General features: G+C 41.5%; 2 protein-coding genes across 6 annotated transcripts in view; one reads left to right on the top strand and one right to left on the bottom strand.

Annotated features, from left to right (window-relative positions):
* On the bottom strand, positions 1-10,345 carry LOC119745297 (hydroxyacid oxidase 1-like). 3 transcript variants are annotated; one of them, XM_038221556.1, is made up of 9 exons: positions 10,170-10,341; positions 9,786-9,826; positions 7,097-7,248; positions 6,087-6,345; positions 4,995-5,167; positions 3,533-3,624; positions 2,529-2,690; positions 717-786; positions 1-124 (listed from the first exon to the last, which is right to left on the bottom strand). In XM_038221556.1, exons 1-9 carry the CDS (start codon positions 10,170-10,172, stop codon positions 51-53), a joined length of 1,026 nt encoding a protein of 341 aa, XP_038077484.1. In that variant the 5' UTR covers positions 10,173-10,341; the 3' UTR covers positions 1-50. The 3 variants fall into 3 exon arrangements, with proteins under 3 accessions (XP_038077484.1, XP_038077483.1, XP_038077485.1); XM_038221555.1 differs by having other exon boundaries at positions 9,786-10,345; XM_038221557.1 differs by lacking the exon at positions 9,786-9,826 and having other exon boundaries at positions 10,170-10,335.
* LOC119745298 overlaps positions 8,588-12,675 on the top strand; it is a 25,198-nt gene continuing 21,110 nt past the window's right edge. Inside the window, exon 1 of one of the 3 annotated variants that reach the window (XM_038221562.1) lies at positions 8,588-8,620. Coding sequence is in view for 2 of the 3 variants with exons in the window: in XM_038221561.1 (XP_038077489.1) it covers positions 11,880-12,250 (371 nt within the window). In the remaining variant the exon portion in view is untranslated. Of the gene's footprint in view, positions 8,621-11,834; positions 12,251-12,675 lie in introns of those variants that run through there. The other 2 variants (XM_038221561.1, XM_038221560.1) reach the window with 2 other exon arrangements.

Genomic DNA, 12,675 nt, shown 5'->3' on the forward strand with positions numbered 1-12,675 from the left:
GGCATGGCCCCCTTTGGTCCCCCCCCCCCAGATCCCCCCTTGGTCACATGTTACATTTTTGCCATGACAAGGAATCTGTCTTTCTGTATAAGATCCGGTGTGATATCTGCTATAGAGGTGCAACCTAGGAATGGAAAAAAAAGATAAAAATGATCATTTTTTATGATTCTCTCACAAATTCTCACAGTGACTTCCCCATTGTCCTAACAGATAACAGTTGAACTTCTTCAATCACTCCTACGAAAAAACATTTATCCAGCCGGATGACCAATTAAGGGAAGCATACCATGAACAGGTGGTCACTATACCAAGGTTCAAAACCCAAGCTAGGGTCCAGAGGGTTACATTTTTCCTGACCCTGTTACCTTGGTTCTTTGTAATATGCCACTCAAGTATCATCAAGAATGACTTCAAAATGATTTTTTACTTGTTGGGTAGGTAGTTTGCTATTCATAATCACTCTTGGAGGACGGCTGCATTCAGGGGTGCTTCGGAATTATAAAATCATAGAAGTCGGATGTATTACAGGGACAAGAAAATAAGTGCACCCAAATTTATAGAATGACCCATTTACACACATTAAATGTACATGTATGCGAGCACACAAAACCTGTCACATTTCCAAATCCAGACTTTACCAAGCTAACAATTGATTTTGACTGCTGGGATGGCTTCGTTAAAATTTCAGATCAATGGAAAAGAGATAAATAACCAACCTGATAGGGCCATTGAAAGGCTGAATTCATCTCTAATGAGCTCAAGAACCTTCCTCACTCCTGCCTCACCCTGGAGAATATCAACATAAAAAAAATTAACTTTAGCATGCCAAATAGCAGTGAATATGTATGCATACTCAGCCATTTGACTTTGTTTGCACGTTAGTGCCCATGACTTTGTGAAGCAAGATTCAAATAATAGAAAAAAAGATAGGAACACATGGGTTTGTGACTGTTTGTGGTTCGAGGTCAGAATCTAGGTGAAGTATTGCAGTTTAGTCGATCGAAAGACCTTCACAAGTTCAGTCACAAGTAAATAGGGTTGGAACAATAAAAAAACAAATGCTTTGCCACATACAGTTCATTTAAATAGCTTGGGACTTGGAAGATGGACTCATGGGGACTTGTGAGGATTTGTGATGGCTTGTGAGGACTTGTGAGGACTTGTGTGGACTGTGAGGACTGATGGGGACTTGTATGGACTTGTGACGACTTGTGAAGACTTGTGGGGACTTGTGAGGACTCCTGGGGACCTGTGAGGACTTGTGAGGACTTGTGAGGACTTGCGAGGACTTGTGAGGACTTGTGGGGACTTGGGACGACTTGTGGGGAGTTGTGATGACTTGTGGGGACTTGTGAGGACTTATGGGGACTTGTGAGGACTTGTGGGGACTTGTGAGGACTTGTGGGGACTTGTGAGGACTTGTGATGACATGCTATGGATTTAAGTGGACATGTGATGGACTTGTGAGGATTTGTGATGGCTTGTGAGGATTTGTGATGGCTTGTGAGGACTTGTGAGGACTTGTGTGGACTGTGAGGACTAATGGGGACTTGTATGGACTTGTGACGACTTGCGAAGACTTATTGGGACTTGTGACTCCTGGGGGCATGTGAGGACTTGTGATGACTTGCGAGGACTTGTGAGGACTTGTGAGGACTTGTGGGGACTTGGGATGACTTGTGGGGAATTGTGAGGACTTATGAGGACTTGTGAGGATTTGTGATGGCTTGTGAGGACTTAATTGTGAGGACTTGTGATGGCTTGTGTGGATTTGTGAGGACTTGTGTGGACTGTGGGGACTGATGGGGACTTGTACGGACTTTTGGGGACTTGTGAGGACTTGTGAGGACTTATGGGGACTTGTGAGGACTTGTGACGACTTGTGAGGACTTGTGATTGACTTGTGAGGACTTGTGGGGAGTTGTGATGACTTGTGGGGACTTGTGAGGACTTACCGGGACTTGTGAGGACTTGTGGGGACTTGTGAGGACTTGTTATGGCTTGTGAGGACTTGTGATGACATGCTATAGACTTAAGTGGACATGTGATGGACTTGTGATGGACTTGTGAAGGATTCAAGCCACATGGACATTGGAAGGTGATATATTTTTAAAGGGGGTGGAATTTTCTGGAACTTTTCTTGAAACCTCTGGGAGGGGCCCTACATATGGAAACAAGATCACTCAATAATGTTATGTGTATGTGTATGTTTCCTTGACTGCTGAACTTGAGTACTTTTCTTTCAATTTGTTCATCGTTTATGCATGGTGTGGACTATGTATAAGTACCCCTTAAAAACTGCAACGAGAAAGTTGAGAAGACCAGCGGGAGGGACTTATGAATAATGGAGATAGTGCTTGATGCTCACGCCGTGGCTTTGTGCGTGTTCAAAAGTGAAAAAAAAAGTCATGCCATAAGATCAAGAACCAGTGCATGCCCGCGGCGTGTCCCTTCAAATGCCATCTACAATTCGTGCATGAAGTACAAATTATGTCAGATAGCAAAAACACATCACAAAAGTTACTTACATCATACGCAAGTCCCCAGAGACTAGGTCGACCGATGAAAACTGCCCTTGCTCCAAGGGCAATAGCCTTGAAGACGTCAGTGCCACTCCGTACTCCTCCATCCAAGTAGACCTCTACATTGGACCCACGGACTGCCTCCACAACCTCAGGCAATGCATCTATCTGAAAATTAAAACAAGAAAATGAATAAGACTGCTGCAAACTGAATGTTAAAACGATAGAAAAATGATCAATCTTACCTTGATTCCACCTACATGTACAATCGTTTTTGAGGTATTTGGATGAGATCAGAAACTGTAGGACCCAGCTACTCTTACTCATAGTTGTAGCAGAGGCATTTGTGATGAATCACAAGTCATCATAAGTCCATCATAAGTTGTCACAAGTCATCACAAGTCATACAGTCCGAGGTCAACTTAGAAGCTTCTCAAATGAACCATGACTATAAGGATGTGACTTTGCGTTCAATTTCGTCACAAACATTCAGCAAATATCTTAAGAACTGTTGAAACGTTTAAGCGTTTAGCCATGTCACATAGGCTGACGTCTTCCCATTATGTCTGCAGATCGGCATGACTGACAGGATAAATTAACAGTGATTGACATATAACAACACAAATAGTGAGCAATCATTGCGAAAGTAAAAACTGAACTTGGTGTACCTCAAATGTAATCAAGTACTGTGGTGCTTCTGAGGTTTTGTAAATTAAACAGGTTTGAAAAAGGTCACTTTTATAATTCGGGTTTCATTTAAACATTTTGGAAACTTTATAAACGGATTTAGAATTTTTTTGTCTAAACATGTAAACGTCACATCCTTAACGATGACTAGTCAGCATTTAGACAAACAATGTCATGTGAAGATTTGACGATACCAGCACCCTGTCCCCCCCCCCCCCCCCCCCCCCAAAAGGATGAAAATAAATATTCCTGGATTTTCGTCTAGAGTTTCTTCTTGATCTGCCAGAACATGTACATATGGTATATTCATAGAATTCACTCACTGTTGCCAAAACACCATCGAGCTGTCGTGCACCATGATTCGATACCATGATACCATCAACGTTGTGCTGCACAGCAAGTTTGGCATCCTCAGCTGTGAAGGTGAATTGAAGAAAAACACGAAGGTTGGTTTGGGGAATAAGCTACAGGCAAATCTCAAGATGAACAAATGTATGTGTATATCGAGAGAAAAGTTTGGGTCCAACTTCCATCTATTTTGTTACTTTTACAGTCTTTAAATGAACCACACCTAAAAACACTGTTTCTACCAATTTGTGCATGATTGTGACCAAAAATATAAATTGTCCCCTGAAAGAGATATTCATTCTGGAGTAGGTATTGAGGTCTCTAAAAGTTATGTACACATATGGTTAAAACAGAAAACAGAAAAAATCTACAGCCAATGTGAAAAAAAGCTGCCTCAACATTGTTCACTTTTTTATTATGAAAGTATGGTGGCCCTGAAGGGACATCGCATATCGCAAACGTGTGCGCATACGTATGCGATGTTGCCAAATTTATCGCGAATGTGTGCGCACACGTATGCGATGTCGCAAAATTTATCGCGAATATGTGCGCACACGTATGCGATGTCGTGAAATTAATCGCGAATATGTGCGCACACGTATGCGAATTTGTTTGCAATGTCGTGAATTTTATTGCATACCTTGTCGCATACCTTTCAGTAAAATTCCTAATGAACTGGGGAGTTGTAGCAGCTAGTCTGGAATCTAGACGTACTGTTAGATATAAATAGGGTCTGACTAATAAACCTTCGCGCACGCTTCGTCAATTTTCAGAGAAATTTTCAATTTTCAGAGAAATTTTCAATTTTCAGAGAAATTTTCAATTTTCAGAGAAATTTGCGCGCGCAAGTTTCAAACTTGCGCGCGCAAATTTCAAAGTTGCGCAAGTAGCAAGTTTGCGCTCGACAGTACTAGTAGTAACGATTGCACGAGGAACAGCGTGCGCGCGAAGGTTTATTAGTCAGACCCTATTTATATCTAACAGTATGTCTAGATTCCAGACTAGCTGCTACAACTCCCCAGTTCATTAGGAATTTTACTGAAAGGTATGCGACAAGGTATGCAATAAAATTCACGACATTGCAAACAAATTCGCATATGTGTGCGCACATATTCGCGATTAATTTCACGACATCGCATACGTGTGCGCATATATTCGCGATAAATTTCGCGACATCGCATACGTATGCGCACACGTTTGCGATATGCGATGTCCCTTCAGGGCCACCATATGAAAGCATATGCCATTTGCCTAAGTAATATTGTAAAAAAAAAACATCATCAAGTTATATGGACACCAAGATCTTCTTGAAACCAACTTTCTGACATTGGTGGTGAAGGATGCTTTCCAAATGTCTAATATCCGTCCGAAAGAATAATGAAGTCAAAACCACGGTTAAACCTAATAAATCGATGATGAATCAGTCAAATGATTTACCTGTGAGTATTCCCTTAAGAACAATGGGCATGGAAGTGATGCTTTTCAGCCATTCGATGTGTTCCCAGTTGAGGGATGGGTCTATCAGGGAGGCGACATAGGCAGCCAGGCCGGAATCTTGCATGCTCTTCACCCCGCTGGAATGCTGTTGTTTTGTGCTAAAGTTGGCTAATCTAATTGTAAATGACACAATATAAGTATCACGTCAGCTGCCGTCTTTGGCACATACTGTACGACGTACACCAAGAGCTGTTTACTGAAAGGGGATGGTTTAGGATGAAAGCACTTCAAGAAACAAAAGAAGAAATTCCATGGAATGCTTTACTTAGGAAACATTAAAATGGGCTGTTTTATTTTACTAACTATGTCCAATTTTGTGCAATGACCAAATATGTCAGTGAAGGCATCCGGGGCTTGAAATGTTGAAATCTACGAAGGTTTCTCCTGCATTCTAATGCAATTTGAGAATACATTTAAAAACTGTCATTCCATTTATTATTTTTGGCCCCATTTTACATGTATCTTAATATTAGTCAACAGAGGTGAACAAGGGGGTGCAACCCCCCCCCCCGCATCCGCTACTGTCAGTCATCCATGACTGAAAACAGTTGAAATAGGCATACAAGTCTGAGATCTTCTTGCATTTAGCAGTCAACATTTGTAACCCAAATTGTCAATTTTGAATTAATGGCAGCTAGTCTCATTGAACAATACCTCAGTTGATTGGCAGCCGCTGCTTTGAGGATATTTGGCCTGAGGACAGTCGAACTGTTGGACCTTGTTACACTGGGCTGGCTTCTCACGTTCACAACTTTTGTATGTTGGCAGGTTTTCGTGCTAATGCAACCTGTAAGGGTTTTAGTTTGGGGATCTTTTCCCCCTATATACCCCAACCCTTTGTACACAGGAAGAAAATAAGTTAAAGTAGTGCTCACCAGGAATATTGGGGCTGAATTTTCGTTCTGACTAGGCCTTCATCGGAGCTGGGAGGTGGACTGGCAGTTTGTGCCCATTCTACATGTACTAACCCATAGTTATTGGATTACCTATTTTCGAAACAATCACGTCTTTTTTTGTCCACAATGTCAGTACCTGAGATGTGAGGGCAAGGCAAACTTGTTCCTGACGTCAGCTAGTCTCCGGCCAAGTATAGGTGTGTCAACTGTCACGAACAGAGCTGTGTAACCCTCCTTCTCTGCCCTCCTCACTAGGTCTCGGACCACATCGCGGTCTTTGTAGACGTAGAGCTGGAACCAGCGAGGGCCATTGGGTGAACAGCCTGCAGCAACTTCCTCGATGCTTGACGTGGACCAGGAGCTCAGGATCACACCTGTTCCCAGGGATGTAGCAGCTTAAATGGGAAGTAAATATAAACAACCTCAATCATTATTCACATGAACGGTCTTGCGATTTCAAGCTAGCTATAGGGCTCGCTCAATGACGGCCATCTCTGTAGGAGAACTGCAACTGCGTATTTTATGCAATCAAGCACGCATTACGCAGTGTTGAAAATGTTCCAAACACGTGCGCTTGTTGCTCGAAATGTGTTCGAAATACGACGCAGCCGATGCGCGTTATGCAAGTTCACGCTCAAAATGCCAATGCGCGTGGCTGGTCTGTAGGAAATGACGTCATTTGAACGAGACCTATTGGGGCAGGGCTGTACTCTCCTCAGTTATGTGAGATCTTCCAACACCTCTTGGTGATTATGAATAATCTTGAAAGGTAATGGTTAAATTAATAGTTAATCCCAACCCTTCTAAATCCAACTGTATGTTTTGTTGGAATCTGTTGGCGTGAGTGCTGTGCTACTAGTAGATTGATTATGATTTACATGGAGTCAGGTATACCAACCTAACCCTAAGGATTTTGGGGAACATGGGTATTGGGGAACATAGGTATTGGGGAACACTAGCATGCCATAGTATGTGGGTTCGAACCCTGATGGGGAAAATGGTGTGCTTGTGTTCTTGGGCAAGACATTTTACTACATTGCCTCTCTCCAGCCAGGAGTATGGGTACCTGTGAACGAGAACGTTCCGACTTTAAGACGTTCCCTTGAAATACCAGCTACCTAGAACCGGCAACATTGTAGGACCCACCTCTCGCGGTTGCTACCTCCCCTTCAGGATGTGCCATTCGTTGCATTGCTGTAGGAGACACGGCGATAGGGAAGGCAATCTCTTGGCCCAGGATGCTGGTGCGGACATCTCGCTTGGATACATCCCTCAAAAGTTTGGGTCTCAGTCTGTATCTGTCATTCAAAAGTTACACGTAATTTAAATCCTCCTCCACATCAGCAGCTTTCAACTTAAAGGGCACACTACATATGTCACAAAAACATGTCCCACTTAAACTAAATTTCAGCTGATGTAAACAAGGCATGACAAGGCATTGGCGAGTATCATCAGCTTTGTGCAAGAGGGTGAGATTTTAACGCCATACAAAAAAAAAATACTCACTTTCAGAATTTGCCACTTCCGACTAATTGGTGTCCGCGGCTCCACTGGAGATGGTGGCACAATTAGGCACGTGCCTCTGAAGGAATGCAGGATCACCCCTGATGGTGTCATTGCACAACCTCCTTGATCATATTCGGCGCAACATATGATCGAGGAGGTGTGCAAAGACATCAGGGTTGATCCTGCATTTCTTCAGAAGCTTTCGGCCGCAGCACACGCCTTCCGGCTGCCACCGTCTCCAGCACTGTATCGACATTCTGAAAGTGAGTATTTTTTAAATTTCTTTTTAAGCAATTAAGCTGCAACCTCTTGCACAAAGCTGATGAATCTCGCTCCATAAAATTGGTTATGTCTTTTAAATTTTGGTTTAATTTCATTGGTAAACATGGTAAACAACCGAGTTAGGATCAAAAGTACTGAGGTCACATTTTTTGACACTTAAATAAGTAGGATCAATTGCTTTTCATCCATTTTGTTCGCAAGTTCCAATAATAATTCTTCATTTTTTTCAAAGAGCAGGCCTGGGTGAGAATAGTTTTTTTTTTGACTCGACCTAATAAGTACTGCAGGAAAAAAAAAGAAGACATTTCAACATGACCTCATGGATCAATGTAAGATTTGGACATGAAGTACAGGTGGGGGCTGGCTGACGTCAATGAAAAAATCTGTTTATTAACACACCAGTTTTCATCAATTGCTACATTACCATTCAGCACTCCAGACTCAAGAATCGGAGTTTCAAGACCATAGGTCTGGGAGCTAGGTAAGCCAACGTAAAAAAATTCCCGGATGTCCATGCAATACTTTCAAAGTAGTTCCATATAGTACCCCTTAAATTTCTTATACATGGCTTAATTTGGATAAGTTGGAGGATTATTATAATGATAAAAAAAACCTTTTCATGTATCAATGCCTTCTCCCCCACCTTCTATTTTTGGTTTAGCCTGCCCCTCTCATCCATTACACCCCCTGAGCTGAGTGTGTATCAGTCCAGCCAGGCATGCAGCATTTGCATAATTCTATTGTTAACCCCATGCGCAAGGAATTTGAAATAGCCATGGGTGCATGTGCTTCAGTCTGCTGGGTGCTGTGCTAGAGGTTGGGTTGACTGTGGAGGGCTGTGCAGGTTAAGGCAAGGTAAAGCCAAGTCGACGTACTGACAAAGTAAGTTACAATGTAATAGTACTAGTGCACGACAACTTTAAGTAAAAAATCCTGGGTTGGGATATAGTTATGGTGCTGGCTATACCCATTTCACCATCACCGCGAGCCAAGCAGTAGGCCCCAATTATTTGCTTACTGAGCATTTATTTCTACAACGCGCATTTCTGTATGAACTTACTGTAGAATTCATTTAAACTGCAGTCCTAATTTCCCACTTAAATAAAAAGAAGTATTAAGTAGACACATCCAATTTTTCTAAATGAAATAATTTTTCTAAATGAAATAATTTACTTGGAGCTGCTTGCGCCAAGTTAGGCCTATGAATGTCAACCAGTTCAAGAATAGATTTGACAGTTACTTGAAAGAATCTGGATATGGGGTCAGAAAAGGCTTAAGCCTATAATTGATAATCCCATCAAATCTTAAGTGTAAGTGTAAGTGTAAGTATGATCGTTGCCCCGCCCATTATTCTAGAAATTTAGGCAATTTGACCAATGTGTTTGTGTTGTACCATCAGTTTGACCTGCAGGTATTCTTTATATGTTGTTGTTTAGTTAGATTGTTTTATTTTTATAATTGAAATGTTTGTGAAATGTTTTCTCAGTAAATACTTCAATATTTTTCCTGCTAAATTTGACTTGTTAGGTCTTGATATTATCACTATCTGATGGCTGATAGGGCACTAAAGCCAGTGAAGGGAAAATTAGTGATGGCCAGATATGGGAATCTTCCCAAAAATCTGCCAAATTCCCCTGAATGAACACTTAAAATCACATGCAGATATGCAGTTTCGCCCTAATAAAGGTTTAAATTACATTATAAACAATCTATAGTCACATAAAGATGTTAGAAATTTGCGTTAATTTCAGGCAAAATACTGTTGCTTCACGACGCAAGTCCGGTTCCCAGTGAACCTTGGCACCTAGACCAGCCATGCACCTGTCATGCCTGTCCCAGTATTCGCAAGGGTTTGTTTGGAAAGATTGAAGCTTTTTTTAAACAAATGTACCATTTTTTTTTCAAATTTTTTTTTGTCAAATTGGCAGAATTCTGCCAGAAATCTGCCAAACAATCCATTCTGTCAAATTTCTGTCAAACTCGGTTTTTTTTAACAAAAATCTGTCAAAGTTAGCCGAAAATCGGCTAAAACGGTCACCTTGCGTACCGAAAATAATGACGGCGCCCTTCAGCTTCAACTGACGACGACTGGGAAAAAAAGTAGCCAACCCAGAATTTATTGTTAAACAGCTTAGCATCTTTATGGTAGTGCATCTGCAGTGAAATAAGCTCATACTAGCAAAAATTCTGTCAACCATCTACGCCAACCAGTCTGTACCGCTCATAGAGCTGTATTTCCTCCACTTTGTACGGTGCCAAAAACGACGATTTGTGGGATCTGGGATTGGCATGATGTTTGCAGCGCGGTTGATGATCGTGAACAGTCAATGGAAGATTTCATAATTCACCGCGCGCCAATCCCTTCCAAAAAGGAGTCTCAAAAGCTCTTCCAGCGGAGGACAATAACAGTGAGTCTGTTAATAAATCTCACCATATAGTAGCATCAGGGCCTAATGTATCGCTTTGGAATATCGTGGTGTAAAAATACTGAAAAACCTTCCGTATTTGACTATATTAATCGAACTCGAGAGCTCGAGAGCGATGGTGTTCCGAGCTGGTTCCACGATGATGTGGGTGACCGTAATGATTGCAAAATTCTGCTAGATGCACTTCAAAATTCTGCTAGATGCACTTCAGAAATCTGCTAGATTTAACAAAAATCTGCTAAGGCCAAAAAAAATAAGTCTCCGGTTTCTGGTATGGAGCTTGCCCCAAAAGAGGTGCGGCGACGCGGCTTTTTTTTTTTTTTTGGCTTCAAATGTCGGCTGATGACGGCTGATGACTGCAAATGGTGCCCGACTAAACTTAGTGCAAATATATGGGAGTCCAGAGAGGCCACATAAAGCTTATTAAAGCTTATACGCGCGCGCATACGAGAAACCGGAGGCTTTTTTGGGGGGGCCTAAATTGCAAGGTTGGCGATTTTTTTTGATTTTTTTTTTTAAATAAAAAAAAACTGATTTATTTGATTTAAATCAGATTTATTTGATTTGTTTAACAACTTTCAAAACATTGATATGTCTAAAAATGTGTCTAAATCTCCCAATGCAACTTTAATACACCCATCACTAAGGAGTTTACAGGTTCCTATAATACTAATAGCCATCATCCACAAAACTTCATAAATTGATAAATGTTTTTGGAAAAAAATGTATGGAATCAGTGATAAAAAAAAATCACATGATTTTATCTACAGGTACACATTATGTAGTCTACCTCATTGGTTCAATGGTACATTAATACTGAAGACACTTTAAAGGTGCATAGCATCGCACACAGCTGAGATACATTCATTGTGTGTGGGTATGAATCAAAAACGTGATTTACATGTATGGTATGACAATTGAATTGACATAGGCCTACCAAAAAAAAGTACAGTTCTCCATGGGCATGTATATTTCATAAAAATTCTTCTAATTTCAAAACAGGAAGCACAGATCCTTGTACTGTAGTGTTTGATTGATGGTCCTTCATACAAGGTTGATATAGAAATCAGGCCTTGCATAGATCTTTAAAAGATATTATATTAAAATCATATAGAACTCATTTTTAAATTTTTTTTTTAATAATTCTGTCAAATTTAGGTGAAATATGGAAAAAAGGAAGCGACAGGCCCTTTTTTCCCTCCAAAATGGCTGTCTGACTGGGCTATTTTTCAAGATGGCCACCAGTTTTTTTTTTTTTAATGGCCGCCATTGGACACCCCTAGAAAGTTTGGTTAATGTGGAAAACTTCAAGGCAAAGATCATCTCACAGCAAATTTGCAGAGAGAAATGCTCATTTACTTACTGCGAGTTTCGGTTTTGGGCATACTGGCTTCGGTAACATATTGAAACCATTTGCAGCTATGCAAATAGCCGTACAAAAGTCATACAAAATCAAGTTTTCCATCTGCACAAACATGGATGCGCCCAGCAGGCATCACTTTGTACATCTTGAGGATGAGGCTTGGTCCAACTTAGATTTGTTCAACATTTGCTAGAAAAGTGAAAGGGTGTTCAGAACCTTAAAGAAAAAATAAATTGACGCCTTCCCCTTCTTTCACAAAAATAGACAAAACTCGGTTTCCGACGTTGTCCTCATCTTTCTACTTCCTCTGTTTGTTCTATTCTGTCTGACAGCTGTCTCCAAACCGATCAAGATGAATGATTGTGAAGAGAGGAAGCATTGGAATATGTGGGGGCTTGCGAAGCGTTTGGCAACCAAGGAGTCCATTGCAGAGTTTTGCAAGGAGCAGGGACTCATAGCCACTACTCCAACATGCAAGTGGTGCCACAAAATGCTGACTTGGACACTTGATCCGGGCCGCCGGGACGGTTTCGTATGGCGTTGCAACAACCGTCGATGTAGTAAACGCTCACGAAGCTGCAGTGTTCGACATTGCACCTGGTTTTTTAACAGCAAGTTGACTCTTGGAAAAATCCTGGTGATGACCTACTGCTGGGCAGTAAGAATGACAAACAAAGTGGCTCTTAGGGAATGTAGTATCGACGACAGTACGACGAGCGACCGTACTGTTGTCGAATGGTTCAACTACTGCCGTGAAGTTTGCTTTCACTCGCTGCAGCAGTGCTCAAGCAAAGCTATTGGCGGACCAGAGCTGGTTGTCGAAATTGGCGAATCAAAATTTGGCCAACAGAAATTTCTCAAAAGCCGTAACATGGAAGGCAAGTGGGTATTGGGCGGGATATGCCGGAAGACGAGGGATGTTTTCTTCATTGAGATAAACAACCGTGAATCGGCGACAGTTATTTCTCTAATAAAGGAGTATGTTGCCCCTGGTTCTACGCTCGTCATAACGGACTGTTGGCAATCTTACGATTGTTTCAGTGCAGACAATTTGAAACATCTCACTGCATATAGCACTGTGACGTTCAAGAATCCACCAACTAAAGCTCCTACTAGGAATGCAGAGAGTCAGTGGACGCAGACTAAAC

This window comes from Patiria miniata, unplaced genomic scaffold (genome assembly GCF_015706575.1).
Source record: "Patiria miniata isolate m_02_andy unplaced genomic scaffold, ASM1570657v1 HiC_scaffold_7, whole genome shotgun sequence".
Taxonomy (NCBI): Eukaryota; Metazoa; Echinodermata; class Asteroidea; order Valvatida; family Asterinidae; genus Patiria; species Patiria miniata.